General features: G+C 34.5%; 3 protein-coding genes across 3 annotated transcripts; 2 read left to right on the top strand and 1 right to left on the bottom strand.

Annotated features, from left to right (window-relative positions):
- Positions 1-2,331: 2,331 nt before the first annotated feature.
- On the bottom strand, positions 2,332-4,665 carry LOC106109034 (vacuolar protein sorting-associated protein 29). Its single transcript, XM_013290429.1, has 4 exons — positions 4,489-4,665; positions 4,014-4,205; positions 3,593-3,828; positions 2,332-2,983 (listed from the first exon to the last, which is right to left on the bottom strand). Exons 1-4 carry the CDS (start codon positions 4,489-4,491, stop codon positions 2,866-2,868), a joined length of 549 nt encoding a protein of 182 aa, XP_013145883.1. The 5' UTR covers positions 4,492-4,665; the 3' UTR covers positions 2,332-2,865.
- Positions 4,666-4,901: 236 nt separating this feature from the next.
- LOC106109049 lies at positions 4,902-9,516 on the top strand. Its single transcript, XM_013290442.1, has one exon. The coding sequence runs from the start codon at positions 5,103-5,105 to the stop codon at positions 7,665-7,667; it is 2,565 nt and encodes an 854-aa protein (XP_013145896.1). The 5' UTR covers positions 4,902-5,102; the 3' UTR covers positions 7,668-9,516.
- Positions 9,517-12,832: 3,316 nt separating this feature from the next.
- Positions 12,833-20,546, top strand: LOC106109029 (separin). The gene is made up of 14 exons (XM_013290424.1): positions 12,833-13,119; positions 13,201-13,335; positions 13,510-13,576; positions 13,858-14,033; positions 14,350-14,523; positions 15,295-15,437; positions 15,981-16,108; positions 16,599-16,959; positions 17,390-17,558; positions 18,202-18,337; positions 18,792-18,980; positions 19,499-19,650; positions 20,053-20,198; positions 20,468-20,546. Exons 1-13 carry the CDS (start codon positions 13,002-13,004, stop codon positions 20,196-20,198), a joined length of 2,094 nt encoding a protein of 697 aa, XP_013145878.1. The 5' UTR covers positions 12,833-13,001; the 3' UTR covers positions 20,468-20,546.
- Positions 20,547-20,583: the final 37 nt, after the last annotated feature.

Raw genomic sequence — 20,583 nt, forward strand, 5'->3', positions numbered from 1 at the left:
GCTTGCGGCCGAATGCGGTAACTCTCACGTACGCCACCAATTTTGGACGCCTAATTGCAATTTAGGTTAACTAAACATCTTAGTAATTTGATAATTAAATCATGTTATTGTATTATTGATAATTGACATTTAAATTAAAACACTTTTCCTTGTTTATATTTATCTAGGAACATAAATATCGCGTGGTCACTGACACGTAGGGATAGATTAGGGTCTGACTATTATTTATTTTTCCGTATTTACTTAATTTAACTGTTACTAACGCCTGTCTGGACTAAATGTCTTGTGATTACGTTATAAAGTACATCGCACGTGTGTACAAATTCTATTATTTTAATCTTGATATTCTTTTAACAGTAACAACTTTCCTTACCGTTTATTCTTCTTTTTTTTCTTATAAGGTGGCAAATGGGCAAGCGGCCACCTAAATTCGCCGAAATAGCGAAGTGACCGCTGCCCATAGACATCCGCGATTACAGATGCGTTACCCTTAATCGACGGAGGAGTAGACGCACATAAAGAGGATATTTTCCCTTCCTATGCGTCTCCTCCAACGTCAAATCTACTTTTCCTTCTCAAGAAAAAGGGTGGAAAGGGAAAGGGACTAAAATTGGGCCTCCTGCAACCGTCAACACACTCATCAGACGAAAGGCGGAATTGCTTACACTTCACGCCTCTCTTCTTTGGTCATGGTATTACACCGGGCGAGCCCTACAGTGCGAAGATGTTAAAGCAGGCTCTACCACCGTCTTATGAGGTGTAACTTTGTAAGTGACAATTAACGAATTCATAACTTAATATTTTCACTGACGAAAGACAGAATTAAAAGTATAAAATTATCCCGAGTACTTTGAAAGGGGGAGTTATAATTTAAAAAAAAAATCCTATGTAAAAACTATGTTTGTATGAAAGTGTTAAGATTGAATCTGAATGGCTACAAAGGAAGAGGAAGACCGAAGAAAGTATGGATGAATTGTGTGAAAGAGGATATGATTAAGGAGTGGATTTAGATATGACGGCTGATAGAGATGTATGGAAGAGCAACACATACTGTGCCGACCCTCCGTAAGGGATAAGGGCAAGTGGATGATGATGGTGATTTAAAACTATACAAAACTCCTTCATCCACATACTTTTGTAAAATTGTTACTTATTTTCAACTGCTCTGTTAAAAATAAAAAGCTACACTATTTAGCGCCCATTTGTTTGTTGTCTGGAGATAATATAATTCCTTCGTTTATCAGGATTGGAAAATAAACAATAACAGAACTTAATCAGCCAAATAATTATACACGTTTTTCCTGTTTATATTTTTATTCAAATAAAATATATTGTGACATGAGATAGCGTAATAAAATCAATGCCAAATAGGATAAGGACGAGGTTCTTGTGCAATGTATCACTAGCGACTAGCGAGCCGCCCCGACTTTCCGCAGTTACAACGCTGATAAAAAATTTTACATCACATTAGAAACTAAAATTATCAGTATTACTCTAATATTTTATAGATATATCTATTATAGTTATAAATTTTCCTCTTGAACTACATTTATTAAAACAGCATTAAAAATAATTGCGTAATTTTAAATATCTAAGCATACATAGGGACAGATAAAAGAAAACATCCGAAACCGACTGCATGAAGCCAGGAGCGAGAATTTTGTAGATCCACGATCTCTGCCTACCCCTCTGGGTTACAGGCATGTAGTCTTTGATTACAAAATGATGCTGATTGAAGTAAACTCTTCTTTTATTACTCTAATGATCTGTAGACGAAAACGTGCAATAAATCACATACTTTTTTAATCACATTTTGGGAGACGTTACGTAGCCGTTATGCAATAGCTGAGTATTTAAACAATTTCAAGTGAAAACGGTGGATATTTTTCTAAAGAGTACTTAAATTTCGTTCTGAAGGTGATTTTTTTAGAACTAGATATAAAATAGTATTTTAGCTACATTGTTTTGGTAACTTGTGCTAGAAGTTGGTCTGATGGGATTCGAACCCTAGACTTTATGATCGGAAATCCGTACCATTAACCACTAGGCTATTGGTGTTTACCTTATGTTATTTTAGTGATACCTTTGTACCTTTTACATTAGTAAAATTTCGCCATACTGAGGATTGAAATTATAACTTTCATTGTAATAGAGTTTAAGAAATAAAAAAAAAACATATTCTTATATTTACGTTTATTTTTAACTTAGATATATAAATATATGAATAAAACAATCAATTTCACTGTTACATTGAGAATATCAACATTAAAACTAAATTTACTTTAAAACACATTAAAAGAATTCATGTGGAATAAATACATATATAAATTACATTTAAATGTAAGAACACCATATAATTACATTTCATTTGTGTTTATTTGATTATAAAATAACATGCAGATATTTTCTTATCTAACAGAAAACAGAATAAACCAAATCATTTAAATACATCTTGTTGGCGCCTGTCACCTTCATATGGATCCCTAATGATCGACGGACATCACTAGCAACAGAGTCACACGGACATCCCTATTGTACATTCTTTCGCTCTCTCTCTCTCTCTCTTGCACTTCGTCTGTTTCATCGTATCTCGCGCTAATCATATGATTCTTATTACAACCAAAATGTAACATAATAATTAAACAACCATGAAGCTAAGTACCGCATTTCATTATGTCCATATAAGGGGCATAAACATCTGAAATTTAACTAATTGGTAATTTAAACAAAATAATATTTATATGTACTGTTTATTTACATCTTATATTATTTGTGTATGATAAGAAATATAAAATATAATTACATAGAAAAACATTAACATCTAAGCTATATATTTGAATATAACATTAAATAATTGTATTTATACTATGCTTTCTTGTACTCGATCCTCTCAACTTTGACCTCGTCTCCTAACAGTTTGTATACATAAGTTACAACTGTGGCACTTTGAATGTCCATTAGTACAAAAGACGGTGTCGGGTTCCTGGAATAAAAAATACATAACAAATACCTCAAAATTACTGAAGACAGAATAAATAAGATCAAAATGATATTGTGTCATTTTTATTGCCACCTTCCAGCTCTAACATCAATCTAACTAATATAAATGCGTAAGTTTAGATGGATGGGTGTTAGAGTTTGTAGCCTAAACATCTAAACAGATTTGGGTGAAATTTGGTACAGATGTAGAGGATAGTCTGGAAGATGACATAGGCTACTCACTTTTGTTTTTTTTTTTTAATTCCACGCGGACAGAGTCGCGGGCGATATCTAGTATTATTTTATTGCATTGTCATGCAATTTACATGAATTCAAAAGAGCTGCGTAAACCGGGAAGTAGATCCAATTTAATTCGTGAGATATAATTACAAACATCAGGACTGTAAAACTAAATAAATTTTATTTACGATAATAAATAATTTAACAACCAAATATTAAAACAAAACTTAAATGCTTCATAAACATTACAATCTAATGGATGTCAAAATTTGTAAGAAAATTGTAGCTAAGTGTGGCCTTATCAGTGGACACTGTTACATATTTAACTGATATTTCAGTATTCAGCTGTAAATGTAATAACGTAAAATTCTACCTGAAGAGTGGACTGTAAGCTCCAGTCGCAGATCCAGGGTTGATATAAAACTTATTCTCATGCTCATAAGCTTCAAACCGATGTGTATGACCTGATATCAGGATGTCCACATCCAGCTGTCTCTGCACCAGAGCCAGTGACTCTTCATCTCCCCAAGGCACCACCTGGTGGCCATGGATCAGACCGATTCTGAACTGGCCAACAGTTATCACTTTCTGTTCTGGGTAGGTTGAATTCTGGAAAATTTGCAAAATAACAAGATTTAATTAGCTATTAAATTAAAGGCTAGGAAGCATTATTTTTTTGCACCTACCTTTTATTGATAGAAGGAGGATATTTCCCCTACCTATCTCATTGTTAAGTGTATTAAAAGATGCTTTCTACAAGCATAAAAGTTATTTATAGTAACAATGACACTTACCTCATCAAAATCTCCCCTCACAACATGCACATCACTAGCCAATGTCTTCAAATAATCATATGATTCCTTAGTACACAAGTTTCCAGTGCATAGAATGTGCTGGATGCGGCCTGGGAGCAGCAGCTTCTTGAACTTTGGTGGTAGGCTGCTGCATCTGTGCGGAATGTGCAAATCTCCAAGCACCAAAACTAACTGAAAATATGTGGAGACAAATTAAAAAAAATATTTACACAATTTACTTGATTTATAGATACGTTTTAACAAAATTGTTTCATTTTCATATAGAACATGTCAAGTTTCTCAAGATTTCGATAAATTTTGGTGTAGTTGAATACACAACTCGTAATACAAGTATTGTTAAAATCAGTGTACGATTCATAAAGTTCTAGCATATAGATTGAACTTGCTTGTAACAAATCAAATTAACTTATCCGGTTTGCTGTAATTGTAATTCGGCAATGTTTCACATACTTACCATTTTGTTCAAATATTTAAAAGCCCAATATAAACAAATTGAAGTTCTAATTGATTTGAGCTATTGAATCAAGCAGATATTCGTAAGAAACATACAATCCTCCCACTATTTAGGATATAATTGATAAATGAAAAATATACAAAATGTGTTGTATAGTCTGTTTCCAATTTGACAAATTGACGCAAGATTGACGTTTAATTTCTTGATTTTGTCTATTGTTATGTAGAGTATAAAAAAAAATTAAGATCGCTATCTATGAGTCATATAAAAAAAAATAAATCTTCTAAACTGAGTATTTTGCGGCTAATGAGAAAAAATTAAATACAAGACTTGATCTTTTGCATACGTTCCATATATTTTGTATTTTACAATTCCAGCATGAATAAATAAGTGTGAGGATGTGAAGTACAGATCTAACAAGGGAAATTATAACAAAAGTTTACGGGTATTACAAAAATAGTCTTGGCAACCTTCTATCACGTCACTTTTCTCTATTCTCTATTCTTTGTGAGTGGGCTGGCTTAGAATTGATGAATTTCATGGTGTTGTGGGTGACACATATACGTAGAAAAAATCTAGTGTAAGAACACCACATTGGCACCAACTGCTAGGAAATGGAATCAATGGAATATGAGCTCGCAAGAAACCTCACTCTGTTGTTCTTCGTGGAACGCCTGCTCGACAAAGGCGAGCCGAGAACGTTGCACGATCTTTCCTGCCAGTTTGGTGCCAAAGGATTCACCAAGGAGATGCGTCAGATCGCCGGCGGGTCGCAATCGGGCTTGAAGAAGTTCCTGGCTCAGTACCCCGCGTTGTTCAGCATAGACGGGGACTATGTTGATATCAACACATTCCAGAGGCACCCGAGTGGCGGCGGCGCGTCGTCCAACAACGATTACATCGAGGAGGCGAAGGAGTACTTTGCTAGCAAGATGATCCAGTACGGAGAGGGTACAGAGGTGCCTATTAAAAGTCTTCTGGGTCATCGCAGCCAGGCGTCTCCGCAGGTACGTCACATCTCTGGTCAGCGCATCAAAGAGTTTAAGGACTTTCTCCTGAAACATCCCGATACGTTCCAGATTATTGATGATAATGTCGTTCTAGTCAGTGAGAATCATAGAAGAGGTAACACTTGCAGCAATTCTGAACAATTTCACAATTTACCCGCAGCTAATATAAACACAGATACAGCGCAGCAGCTGCTTGATTATGTCGCTCAGTGCATAGAAGCTAAAGGCCCAGTGATGGTTGATCAGCTATTCCACTTGATTGTGTCACGCTTCCCCCAAGAGTACTGGTACCAAATGTTTAAGACTCCAGCAGACTTAAGTGCTTTCTTGAAAATATTCTCTGACAGCTTCCATGTGCAATCAAACCTTGTCACTCTAATTAGTAAACCAAAAATACCTGTCATGTATCTCAATGCTAAATCAAAAACAAAGACTGATCCACCAAAGCCCATTGTGGAAGAGAAAGCTATGTCGCCAGCTCCACCTGTAGTGGTGAGTCCCACTCCTTCAGATGGCAAACAAAGCCCAGCAAACAGAATACTCAGTCCTGTAGAATCTCCCCGAGGTCCACAAGCTAATATTGCAAACCAAACCTTAAAGCAACGGATTAATTCTATTGTCATTAAAAATTTAGCAGAAAATATGGTCAGAGACAGAGTCAATAATCATTTGAATACTCGCAGCCCTGAAGAAACAAATGGTACATCTATTAGAAATAACATGGTGGGAGAAGCTTGGAGGCAACGAGTTCTACAATCTGCAACTGTTATAGCTAATGTCAGGGAATGTTCCACACTCATTGATAGTATAATGAATCCAAAGCGACATACAAAGAGCATAGTTTCCTTTGACTGTGAGGGAATCAACTTGGGTATCAAAGGGGTCTTGACAATGTGTCAAATTGCTACCATGAATGGTGAAGTCTACATATTGGACATAATGGCCTGTCCTGGAATGATTGTTGAAGGTAAAATTAAAGAATTACTAGAGAGTGAGAATGTAACTAAGATTATACATGACTGCAGGAATGACTCAGTCAATTTACACAACCAGTTAGAAATCACTTTGAAGAATGTTTTTGATACACAAGCGGCCCACGCTGTGCTGCAATTGCAGCAACAAAATTTACCTGTATACAAAGTGAAAAATCTCAGTCTGAATGCACTCTGCGAATTATACAATGCCCCCATGAACCCCATGAAGGAACAGCTCAAGAATGTCTACCGCAGAGACCAACGTTATTGGGCCAGGCGGCCATTAACAAAAGATATGATCATTTATGCAGCTTCTGATGTTCTATCATTAATTAATCCTGCAATTTATGCATACATGTCTGCTAATATCAAGCCAGAAAACCAACAGCTCTTTGAAGAACTAAGCAATGAGCAAGTATTCATGCATATACAACCAACTGAAGTAAAATTACGTAAACGACAAAGGAAGATAAACACAGAAGTTGGTGAATTGAAGCATAAACTGGCAGAATCCACAAAGAATATAGTTCTGAGCAATCGGGAAATCAGATTATTGAGATATTTAGAGCTTACAGAAGAAGAGAAAGAAAAACTAAAAGGTTGTCATAAAATTTCTAAGAAACTGGAGAAATTGGAAGCTATCGGTCATGAAAAAGACAGTGATTCCGAAGATGATGAAAGAGAAAATGAGATGGCTAGTCTAGAATCAAATCCTTCTGATTCTATCTCTTCTCCACATTCTACACAACCACCTAGTCTCACCGAGTCAATGCAAATGATGGATGAGATATTATCAGATACAAACATGGATAAGGTGGAGAAAATTAATCGTTTAGAAGCGATTTTATCAGCTGTTGCACCTCTCAGCGGTGAGTTGGAAGATAAATTCTCACAAACAATGGAGCAAACTCTTCCTCTTCTGAAAAATAAAGATTGGTCAAATCTGAGCCAAATACTAAACATAGGTGATGGGGACAGAAAGAACTGTTGCTGCAGGTGCCATAATTCAACTCTAGAAGATGCACAGTGCAATAATATCAATGAAGCAAAGAAGACGGAGATAGGATCACAAACGCTGAGCACAGGTGACATTGTCATCACAAGGATCCATTTCCGTGAAGAGGACAAGCTAAATGAAAGAACCATTGATGCCACACCCTTCAGCAAACGGGTAGGCATAAATAATTCATCTTGATGACACTCAGCCATGTTATTTGCATTTCCATATTTGTGAGTGCCACTTAGTTTTGAAACTCTTCTATATGTGATCATGTTTTTGTAGTTGTTTAAGTTAAAAAGAAATGTTTAACCCAGCTATCAACTAGCCCCTAATACTTATAATGGAGGTATGGTAGCAGTTAGTCGGAGAATTAATTAATATAATTACAATCATGATGTGCATTATCAAGTGTATTGGCATTTAGGGTTGATACCTTCGGAAAGTTTTATGTAGACAATTTCCCTCATTTTTATACCATAATCTTATTTCTTGATTTAGAATAAAATGTTTAGTTAAATCTTTGAATTTTTAAAGATTTATCTTAGAAGTTAAAGAAAAAAAAAATAAGGTATTTTGTGGGATGTACATAGTATTGAATATTTATTACAATACATTATTTATTATGAAATTCAAACTTATAAACATTGTGGTAGTTTATAAGTTTGTAATATTTGTAAAGTAGCATGCACTTTAAAGGATTTTAACTTGTAAACTGTTAGAGGCAACCCTGTCTTGTGATCATTTGAGCGAAGAAGTGCGTATACACTTGAATAAATGCAACGGTAAACTGCATAACAGAACAACTATTTAATTCCTTCATATGGAATTATCAATGGATGTTACATTTATTTATTTAGGCTATTGCCTGTTGTGAAAGCGGTTTTACCATGTGATAGGTTAAACGGCCTTGATTTTTTCTCGATTCTCTTTGGAATTGTAAATAAGATAAGAATGTAGCATGCATAATGATTGTCATAGCATTGACTGATGGATTTTGCAGATAGAAAACGTACGCCTACATATCTATATATCTGTTTCGTGTAGTCATGTGCTACAAAATTTTTACTATCATGGCAATAATAGGTATACAATAAGTTTTATTGTTCAAATGTTTAACTGAAATTTATTTAGATGTATTCTAGTGAATTAAATTATATAAGGTAGTTGAACATTATTGTTGGTGCTTGGTGAGATATAGTTGGTACAGTAGTGCGAAATACCTACTTTTTAGCATTTTGTATGGTTGTTGGGGTATCTTGTGGATTATTTAACAATATTTTTGTGCCTTCGAGTCATATCCGACGATCGCCTTTCGAAAGTGAACGAGTAGGGATTTTGATACGTATTAAGTAACTTTACAATTTAGTGTCAGTTTTAACTTGAAATTACTAAACCTCATTTAGAAGCTTTTATAATAGTCATTGTCTATGGTAGCTTCCATCTAACGAGGGTAGACATTTGTAAATGTGTTACTTCTTTCGAATAGTTTATTTTTGTGTTATAACTTAAGATATGTTAATAGTAATACTAAGGTGATATTCAGTACTAAGCTTTTTGTTTTTTAGAGCTTACGTTTAGTAGCCTTTTTATATATTACTTGTCAGTATTGTTTCCATCCCAAATTAATTTATATCCTGACAGCTTAGTAAATACCGTTAAGTATTTATTTAACCTCAGCTAGCAATTTTTTTCACTTAATTTTTTACGACTTTAGTATTGTAGTGGATGTTACAAATGTACCACTTTTTTAATGTATACATTTTGTGCCTTATACACTGCACAATTTCTAGAAAAATGTCGTGTATACATTTTTGTATTCTAAACGGTGTTTTAGTGCCACAAAATTTGCTTATAAGAAAAACATTTCCATAGACAATTTTTATCTTCCTTATGCCATCTGTTGGCTACACTGCAACGGTTTTGGCGGGAAGTTTACTGTTCCTATAGAATGAATTGTTGCTGATTAACTTTGAAATGTGGCAAATTGACCGTTTACTGATTTGCACATTGTTTATGTTTATTACAAATAAAAAAGTTGAAAATACTTTTGAGTTTTATCATTTTAAAATACCTTAAAAATATTAGAGTAATTTTAAAATGCGGTTTAAATCTTTACTTAAACAGTTCTGTTTTATTTTCTTGCTTTAAAGATTAACTGGAAATTATGTATGTTATGTCTGGTAACAAAAAGCCAAGGATACTAGAGATTCAAATATGCCGTATGTTTATCAACAGCCACTAGGAAGTGTTGCGATATTTTTAAGCCAATTACCAGGTCATGGCCCCAACGAAGTCAGCCACGAGCCAAGAAGCTTAGTGTTACAATAATTCGCCGTTATGCGTTAGTTATGTAACTTTATTCTTTATATTTTTAAAGAAGAGATGTTTGAAAGACAACACTTAACCGCGATCTTTAAATTTCGCTGCATTCAACAAAAGTTACAATACAATTGATACGTGCTGCCAGAAACCCAGAATATTTCCGATATCTTCATCGTTAAAAAGAAAACATTAAAAAGCCCTGACTAATCTATTTAGTCAATGTATTAAGTAATTATTTATCTTATATTTACAACTAGATATATTGCATAAGTACCTTTAGCTAAAGATGTTCGTAATGCGATTATAACAGATGTGAAACCTGCTCAATGTCGACCTACCGTCTGCCGTAACTTCGTAACCAAGACATCTGAACCTTGGCAACACAATTTTTATATTTACCACGTGGTCCAAGCTCACTGACTACCTCAATCATCAGGACAAAACGCAGAAGTGTAAACCATAATGAAAACAAAGAGTAGTAAAATTTCGATGTTTCTTGGATTAAACTTTTTCACTCAGAAATAAGATGTTTCCATGAATACGCCAACAATGGTTTAGTGGTGAAGAGAACAAAGAAGAGTCCTGGATTCAAATCTAACATCCAAGCTTTATCGTAAACCACTCGTTAATGACCTTTTAATATAACTTTTTTAACATAATTTGTTTGGGGTCTTCAATAAAATACTTAAGCAAGTATGAGTAAAGTTGGTGAATGTTTGTTTTGATATTGTTTTGTTTAGTATCCTTGACACTGCAATGAAACCTGCTATATCGTAGGCCTTGCCTTGGATTACAGAAGGCCGTTCACAATATGTTAACAGAGCAGATAGTGACCTTTTGGTGGGGTTCTTACCCCCATTTAACGTATCTAATTTTGATTTTTTAAAATAAAAAAAGTACCTAATTTAACAGTAAAGTTGTATATATCCTACTATTTAAGCATGGCAGGGTATAAATAAGGAATAAACCAATGGAACAATGCTGGGTGAGTCGCATTGCAACGGTAGGCAAGGTACACGCACAAAGAATGCGACAAATACTTATTAGAATGCAAAATTGCACCTACAAAGTACGCGCAATGAGATTAGAAACAATCTATCGACTGGTCAGTCAATAAGGACACGCCAATGGCAGCGTAGACATCGCAAACGTACGTACGAGTATAACTGTACAATACACAGCACACTACTGTGTTCTTGTGTTTGTTTCCGCGCATAATCTGCGATCTATCGAAGCTTATGTAATTCCTTTTTATATCTTAACACCTGTCCGCGGATACTGATTTGCATGCTACGCAGTTATATTCGAATGTTTATTAATAGAACACATAAGAACCACAGTTTAGTTAAAAGGTAAAATAAAAAAATGACACGGTAGGTCTCTAATCATCGTCCTGATGGTTTTCGCTGGCATTCGAACAGATATCCTTGGACATGATGACAAAACCTGATGTCTATTGCGTATGACATGAGAATTGGCGCGAAACTAAATGAAACGCTTATGCTTCAACGATAGTCTAATTTTAGCATTTCATCTCTCAAAACAATGTAAATCAACTTATGTTAAGTTAAAAAGCTTGAAATATTCATATCAACAGTCGTCTGTGGTCTAAAAATAATCAATAGCGTCGACCTCTTTCTACTGTTTCTGAGGTATCGGAATAACCAATCATAACTCGACAAGGAAATTTTAACACAAGAATGAGTTTAATTGCTATGGTAGTAATATAAAGTTCGCATAGCTCGTATTTCTATAAAAAGCGTCGAATTTCATCGGATTGTACGTGAAAAGTTCATTAAACTTGCCTATACGGCCTACTTAAACGGCATCTCTTATCAAGATTTGGTCAACATGCGTTAATTACTTTAAAATAGTGATGGTAATTTGCATGATCTTGAATAATTAACATAACAAACATTCCAACGGCTGATCAAATACTTTTAAGGCATAAAGTAATAGCGCCTATGGACGCTTAGTTTAAACACTAGCTAAGAATAAATATTTTATGCTTCAAAATAACTGTATTTTATACATCTCTCTGAAAGATCAGTGTTTTTGACTAAAGCCCGTTACAGATGTTTAATTTAACTGAATAGTTTTAGTCGACATTTTTTTTAATTTACAACAGTAATTAGGCTTACAAAAATTTCACGCTAGACCATTGTTAAGGCACAGATAAAATATCACAACCTTTATGTATACCTTTGGTCTTCTTTATATTACACTTAGGACCAACACTTTAATGCGCAATCATCGAAGGACCATAATGTGAAAGTTTTTAGCCTATATATGTACCTATTATAATCATATTAACATACTCATGGCTTGCAACAATGTGCCTTGCATTATTAAAAAGATAATTTAATTACGTCGTTGTGGTCTTTCTATTTAATTTGATGACTTGATATTATTTCAAAAATAACGGTTGCGAGTAAAAATGATAAACAGTATGTATGTAATTTCTCCGACTCTTACTTATCTCCCATGGCGCGAGATAGTATTAAGACGTGGTAAAATAAAAGTCATTATCTTATCAGTTATCAGGTTAACAAATAACAGGGGAGTAGAAGTAGAGGTGTTTTTATGGGGAACTTCTAATGAGAATGACCAAAACAAACCTAACATTAGTAAAACATTAGTAAAAGTATTTTCACAGTAACCGTTATAAATCTCACATATTACAGGGACAAATTATTAGGTTAACAAATATTCCTCAATACAAAATAAAACACTTGTTGTGTATTATGTATACTTTACACAAAACTAGCTGTTGCTCGCGACTTCGCCCGCGTGTAATAAAAATAGCCTAGATAAATTACCTTTCTAACGGTGAAAGAATTTTTAAAATCGGCGAAATAGTTTTTGAGGTATTTCAATACATACAAAATACAAATCTTTCGTCTTTGTAATATTAGCATAGATATCTCCAAAATAGAAACAAAAAAAAAACATATCGACGAATTGGGTACCTCCTTCTTTTGGGTAGTCGGTCAGAAGGTGTTTAACAGAAAGTGTTGAAATAAAATTATGTCGTTCTTTTTGGCAGAATTTCTGAGAACTGTTACCATTTAAAAACAAAATTTGTCAAACGTCACCAACTTCACTGTCAATAAAACCGTTGATTAATTCAAATTAAATGGTAAATATTGCTTTTAAATATTAGTCTTTATAGGAAAAATATTATTTTATAGAATAATAAACGTAAGAATGGAAGATTTTGATGTATTTACTGATGAAATAGAATTTACAGAAACATTATATAAAAATGTTCTAAATAAATATGTGAAAAACATACCGTCGACACCGAGCGGGCCGAATTATCAAAGTAAGTTTGAATAAACGTGTAATTTAAACCTTGTTTAACTATTATTGAATTTGTGAGAATATTTTGATTTTCTTCTCACAGGTAGCAGGAAGCTGTATGCTGAACAACGTTTAGCGGAGAACAATGAGGCGGAGTGTGCATTCTATCTTAGTGAAGCTGTGTCCGCGTCTGTAAGGACATTAGCCGTATATAGAGATGAGCAAATAAAGGCATCGGGTAAGCCTTTCTTTATATTGTTTGGTTATTTACAATTAAGTGTTATAATATGGGATCTATGAGGCAGAAAAAAATATTTGTAGAATTTTTGTATGTTTTTATATATTTGTTGTAAGCTAGAAGAAACTTGGGCAAATAGTGTGTTTTCTTATTAAGTACTTTTTTTATTTTCAGCTAGTAAGACACATAAAATTGCAAGTTACATAAAACCAAAAGATAATATGACTGTTGGCAAGCCTAAGTAAGTATCTATCATACATTCTTAAGAACTTCTCTTACTAATGTAATAATTGTGAAAGTTTAGATAGTTGGATGTTAGGTTTTTCTGGAAATTTCGACAGATCTTTATGAAATTAACAAAAAACATAGATGTGGAATTGTCTGGAAGAATACATGCCTTGCATAGGCCTTACTGAGTTTTTTGTTCTCACAAATGGTGTCACAGGAAAAACCTAGATTTACATATTTTTGCAAAAAGATGTTGTTTGACCATTTCTATTCACCATTTTTTTATTTTTTCAGGTTAAAAAGTGAGAAAGGAGTACTCGATTTTCTATCAAAAGAGGCAAAACATACAGCTGAAGTATTAAATAAGTTTAGGATAGATGATGAATTACCATTTTACAAGCAATATATGAGATTTGGACCTCATAATAATACTGAAAATTTACTAAAAATACTCAAAGAACTACCAAAAGGTAAATTTTTAAATATTTACCTGCTAATGTAAAAGCTAAATTTTTAAATATTTACCTGCTAATGTAAAAGCTAAAGTTTGGATGGAAATGTATGGGTAAACAAATCTCAATTAAATTTTTATTATTTTATTTACATGTATTAAAATTGGAATGTCTGTATAGTATATAAAAATATTAAATTTCGTAAATATATTTGCATTGCTAATAACATAAATCTGTTTCTAAAATTTAGTTAAATCTTTTGGCTATAGTTTTTAATTCCTGGACGGATAATTCACAGAAAAGACATTTAAGTTTGTTTTTCATGTTATTTCAGAATGGACAATAATACAATTAACAGCTGCATACAACCCAAATGAGAATTTAAAGCCGCAGAAGGAATTTAAAACTGAAATCAGTTCATTTTATTTGACAATGCTTAAAAATGATTACATAGATATGAATGATGTTGGACCTCTCACTGTTAATATACCTGCTTATGTACATAAAGGTAAAGAAATAATTTTATTTATATAAAATAGGTTTCAGAGTAATATAGTCTCTCCCTCTGCTTTTCTTATGTCCCCAAAGTGGGGCAGAAGGCGTTGACAGTATGCCGCCAGCTTGCTCTATCCCAGGACAGACCAGGCTCTGCGTTGTGTCTCGAACCATGACAGCCCGATTGACTTCAAGTTGGCCGCCATTGACCGCCGCCAGATTTGTTTAGGGCGGCCACGCTTTCTTTTTCCTTGTGGGATCCACCCCTGGTCTCCCTGGGAATGTGAAAATATATAGATTATTATAGTGAAACAATATTAATAGAACTGTAACAACAATTAATTTAAACGAGCTACTGATCCCGCCAGAATGGCGCGCAATTCCCACACGTCTGAATGACATTGACAGCTGTCAGATAGGGATGTGGTGTTTGTGACAATGATATAGTGTTGTGCCAATCCTCCAGAGCAGTACTGATTTTCTAATAGTAAAGTTAACTTAAATTGTTTTTGTTAATGTTATACACCTGTTGGTTATTTTAGTTTTGTGTATATTTATGTATTATAATTAATTAAGGCATACATGGATGTAGCAAGTAATATTTTAAATCACTGATTTTAAGATTAATTTGAGGTTTACTGTATTTTTGCACGAGTGAGGGTCAAAAATGTATGTATTTTCGTTTGTTATTGCGGGCAAGTTATGCGAAGTATTTTTGCATTGAAACCCATTAAGTTAAGGATATTCAAACTTTAAGTAATCAAAATGTTTTATAAATTTCCAGAAGGAGAGAAGCCATTATTCACAGAGTTATATTCCCTGCTGGAAGATAATTATAATACGATAGGTAAAGCGCAGTTCATCAACAAGAAACGGCTTGTGCAGAACTACTGGAACAAGCGGGAAGATATTGACTTGAGGATGAAGGTATACCAATATATATTTATATTATAATGTTATTTGTCATACTTCAGGAAAGGAATTGAATATTTCTTTGAAATTGTAGAAGGACTTAAGTATAGTGTTAGTACTAGAGAACTCGACAATCTCTTTTCCTTCCCATCTCTTGTATAGGAAGGGAAAGTGGGTTTGGTGGGCAATGTTATACAGGAAAGGGAAATATCTTCTACGTGTTCGTCATTTCCATCGAGGTTGCTTCGCTATTTCGACGTAATTCAAGTGGCTATTGCGCCATATTATGATTTAAAAAAAAAACAATGTTTATTTTTACCTTTTAGACAAGAATGTTTATAAATAAAATTAAACAATTTAAATTTATAACTTGTTCCTGATGATAGTAATGTAATCGGGCGTTAGTGTTGAGCGTGGTTGTTAGCCGCCCTGGGCGGTGGTCATAAAGGGGGCGTTACAAGATTTCGAATCTCGCATATCCCTGTTTTACCAAAAATGGTAAAAGGGCGTATGAGGAACGTGAGGCAGGGCGGGTTGTAGCACTAAGGGCGGTGACAGGGCGTGATCAGCGCGATGGAACGCGACTGGGTGTGCGGCTGGAGCGCGCTGCTGACGGGCGCGCTGCGGGACGCCGCGCTGCGGGACAACCTCGTGCACTTGGTGGATAACGCTATAGCGGACTGGGGGTGAGCAGACATCTAATATTGTTACCAAAATATCATAAAAAAATAATGTCGGTTTTTATTAAAAAGTCATATATAGAAGCATTTTGATGATAACTTTATAAAAACTTCTGTTACTCGCGACTTCATCCGCGTGAAAAGTAAGAATGTAATCCATACTCTATGGTTTTTAATGGTGCAAGAATTTTTAAAATTAGTCCTCAAAAATTACCTTAAGTTATTTCAATACATACTGCGATCCAAAAATATAAATAATTGTATTGTGAAACATCAATACTAATATTATAAACCAGGTTTGTCCCTCAACTTTGTTCGCGATTTTTCGAATATTCTGATGTTACGTGGTAACATCCATACAATTATCGATAAATCCAAAAATATTTTTTTATAGTATTAGTAAGATTTAACATTGTAGCACAAAATTATTCACAATTTGACTCAAACTCATTACTAAAATTATGTCTCTTTGAAAAAAAATGTGTTTTTTTTTCAGTTTTTTAAAATTGACGATCAAGCAAAAAACTCTCCTCTACAATTTAATTGACAGCTGTCATATATTACCATCCAACCAAATTAAATCATGTATTAGAAGAATTTTAACGGAACATGGCAACACTGAAGATATAAGGAAAGTCATTGATAAGTTTATTTGCAAAAATTGCAATAAACAATTCAAATTTCCTAATGAATTATGTTTGAAGTGTTTATCTAAATGTTTTGAAGAAATTCATCATGTGAGTCTAGTGACAGGGATTAAAGCGTTTTCTCAAGTGGCAACACAGGTGAAGGAAAATTCCGAGTGGGCAACATTAAAAACGGCTAAAAGATGGCCGGTTATATTAATTGTGGACGAGGTAATTGTGTATTTTTATTATATCCTGTGTTCTAGAGTATCTTTTACGTTTATAACGATCAAGATCAGTTCAGCAGTTTAAGCGGCAAACTCTAACAAACATCCATCCATCCATACATACTTGCTTTTATAATACCAGTAAGATGTGAAAGTTGAAGAGCCGGTCCCATCAAATTGTAAACAGTCTGACAACAATCTAGTATGTAAAATGTGTGATGGATATATCTGATTATGTTTCTTTATCTGACAGTGACGTCATTTTTAAGCTATCTCAGCCGCTATCAGCCAGTGGTGGGACAGGCCCTAAATAGATGGATGTTTCTTATATAGTATCTTTTAAACGGCTTTATAAATATTGATGAAATATGCTATAAACGTTGAATAATGATTAGTTTTTCTAGTGAAATAAACATGATTTCTGTATATTTCAGTTATTGGACACGTTTCCTTGGGAGATGTTAAGTTGTGTGCGCGAGCAGGCCGTCTGCCGCATGGAGAATATACATTTTACATATTATTTATACAAAACGCATGAAAAGCAATTTGTTGACGGACATATGGTGATCAAAGCTGATGTTGGAAGATATATTATTAATCCAGGTAACATATATTGTGACCTAATTTAAAATAAAAAAATAATAAATCCGATTTACTAAATCGATTAGACGATCATGCAATACTTCAGAAATTAAGAAATAGTAGTTTTTCTTTATTTCTAAAGGCGAGAGAATTATAAAAACTTTATTTTATTGTTTATTTCATATTCTCAATTGCAAATGTCAAAATTACCGTTATTATAATAACCTTGCTTGCTTGCTCACATGAAGGTTTTCCAATTTATTTACCCCATAAGTTTGATAGCGTGAAAATATATAGAATTAAGTGTAGTGCATTTTATTAAAAAAATAATTATTAAAAAATATGCTGCGACTGTTGACATCCCACGCTACGGAGTATTGTGTTTATGCTATATTATACTAGTATCGATATAAAGAGGTTTACATCAAGTGCCAGGATTTATTTAGAACTAGCTTTCGCTCGCGACTCCGTTCGCGTGGAATTAAAAAAACTAAGTATCCCATGTGTTCTTTCAGACTATCCTCTACATCTATGCCAAATTTCATCGAAATCCATTCAGCCGTTTTGGCTACAAACTCTAACAAACATCTATCCATCTAAACTTTCACATTTATAATATTAGTAAGATATGCATATGCTGTTAATCTTTTGTCTATGACATCAGAGAAGAACTTGGAGCGCATGGAGAAGCGCATGACGTCGTTCGTGCAGTACTGGTGCGCGGCGTGGCGCGGCCACGTGGGCCAGCCGCCCGCGCCAACCGACTTCATACAGTATCTCAATGAATCCGACATATTCCTGTAAGTTTACATGTATAAATAACTACTATTGAGCTTCAAAAAGGTATTTTAAAATTAAATTCTAAAAGATGTTTAGTAATTTGCATTATTACTACTGAGAAATTAAAATTTTCTTGATTAGATATTGTAATTATTTATTTAACTAAATTGTTTAATAAAGTAGTAAGATTTTAAACTAAAACAAGCCGAAACTCCAGTACAATTTTCCTTTATCAAGGCATAAATAAAAGTAAGTAAACTTTCTAAAGTATAACTTTGAAGTGTTAACAAAAGGAAAAAAAAACTTCGGATAAACATGATTGAACAATAAAAATAATAATAATAAACAAAATTAAATATTAATTCTTAACGCAAGATCAGGCAGCAGACTAAGAAATAATAGGGTAGAATAAAAGGAATAGGAAAGGTATGCATAGCGTTTTTAATTCTTATTTTCTATGTTATTTATGTGCAGGTACTGCGGGCACGGGGACGGCTGCCAGCTGGCTGGGGGCGGGGGCGGGGGCGGCGGCGGGGGCGGCGTGGAGAGCGCGGCGGGGCGCGGCGCGGCGCTGCTGTCGGGCTGCGGCTCCGTGCGGCTGACGGGCCCCGCCGGCCGCGCGCCGCCCGCCGCCGCGCACCACCATCTGCATATCGCGGCTTGGTACACAAACAAACATTAACTTACGTACGCTTCGAATTAAAAAAAAACAACAAAATTAAGTACCCTATGCATAAGACTATCCTTTAAATCTGTACCAAATTTCATCAAAATCCATTCACCAGTTTAAGCTACAACAAACTCTAACATACATCCATCTAAACTTTCGTATTTGTATTAGCAATATGTACACTAGTTAAAAGAACAATATTTTCTTTTTCCCAGTATCTTTGATTTTATTTTAGTTATCAATTTTAGTGCTACCTCACGTTCCGTTATATTGTTTTACGAAATTGTAGTAAGCGCCATCTATTGTTATAAGCGAAACTAAATAGTGTCAAAATTAAAATTTGCTTTAGTGACATCTATTGACAAATGATTTAATTACAAATGTTGACATATTTTAAGGACTTATCAATAGATGGCGTTGATCATAAAAGGTATCTTAAAGTGCTGACCGCTTTTTTGAATCTTTTTGATGGTGGTACACCCCCTTTACTAGTTGACCTGTGTGTGTGCAGTCCGCTGGTGGTAGGGATGCTGTGGGAGGTGACGGACCTGGAGGTGGACAAGGCGGTGAGTTCGCTGGTGGCGCTGTGCGTGCCGCCGCGCCCGCCCGCGCCCGCGCCCTGGCACGCCGTCGGCAAACAAAATTGGAGCCAAGGGGTGTTGGGTGAGTACGAGATTTACTAGTTACTAGTTAGCTAACCGAAATTCATCTATACTAATATTAAAAAAAAAAGTATTTTAGTATGTATTGAAATAACTCAAAAACTACTGAGCATATTTTAAAAATTCTTCTACGATTAGTAATGTTTATTATTTTTAATGTCTCGCGGACGAAGTGACGAGTAACTAAATGTATAGATGAAGCGTAGGCCCTTCATTTGTGACATTTTTCACAAAAACTAACGCTTAATATAACGACACTGATCGTATTTAAATCAATTGCCAATCAACAAACATCAATAAAGAAAAGAGGTGACACTAAACTTGATAACTGGTGTACCTTTTAAAGTACCATTGAAAAAATGTTCACTTCGTGTATATATTTTTAAATGTCTGTATGTAATAGATACGAATGTGGAGTACAGCGGGGAGGCGCAGTCGGAGCCCGAGGTGCTGCTGGCGCTGAGCCGCGCGCGCTCCGCCACCGCATTCACTATGATCGCCAGCAGTATGGTGGCACGCGGCCTGCCGCTGCACGTCGCACAGCACTAGGTACGTAATGAACAGTGTTGCAACACCAAATTCAACGTCTAATACATACTGACACCTGAAAATACAACTAACCTTAAAAATAGCAATTTGATCAAAAAAGTAATATGGCCAGTGGCCAGTAGATTAACAATTCAACATCTCACTAATACTGACTTAAACTGTACCTTTTAGGCAACATTGACAAAAAATAATACGGTCCATGAAGTTGTAAAGTTGGCAAACCCATTTAATTATTTATTTTTAAAGTTTGTATTTACATTTTGTTTCAGGTAATAAACGTGGATACAATAAGAGAATTACAATCTGTGATGAAATAGATTTAATGAAATTAAAATAAATTAAGAAGTTGAAAAATTGTTTTATTATGACAATAACTGTAACCAAA

This window comes from Papilio polytes, unplaced genomic scaffold, assembly GCF_000836215.1.
Source record: "Papilio polytes unplaced genomic scaffold, Ppol_1.0 DF821322.1, whole genome shotgun sequence".
Taxonomy (NCBI): Eukaryota; Metazoa; Arthropoda; class Insecta; order Lepidoptera; family Papilionidae; genus Papilio; species Papilio polytes.

Bases quoted from the DNA above. Each gene is read 5' to 3' on its own strand.
- LOC106109049 (XM_013290442.1), top strand. From the start codon at position 5,103: ATGGAATCAATGGAATATGAGCTCGCAAGAAACCTCACTCTGTTGTTC.
- LOC106109034 (XM_013290429.1), bottom strand. The intron at 3,829-4,013 runs GTAAGTGTCATT...CAAATTTTCCAG, and splicing joins TGAGGGGAGATTTTGATGAG to AATTCAACCTACCCAGAACA. The intron at 2,984-3,592 runs GTAGAATTTTAC...TTTTTATTCCAG, and splicing joins GCTTACAGTCCACTCTTCAG to GAACCCGACACCGTCTTTTG.
- LOC106109029 (XM_013290424.1), top strand. From the start codon at position 13,002: ATGGAAGATTTTGATGTATTTACTGATGAAATAGAATTTACAGAAACA. The intron at 15,438-15,980 runs GTATACCAATAT...GGGCGGTGACAG, and splicing joins ATATTGACTTGAGGATGAAG to GGCGTGATCAGCGCGATGGA. The intron at 16,960-17,389 runs GTAATTGTGTAT...TGTATATTTCAG, and splicing joins TTATATTAATTGTGGACGAG to TTATTGGACACGTTTCCTTG.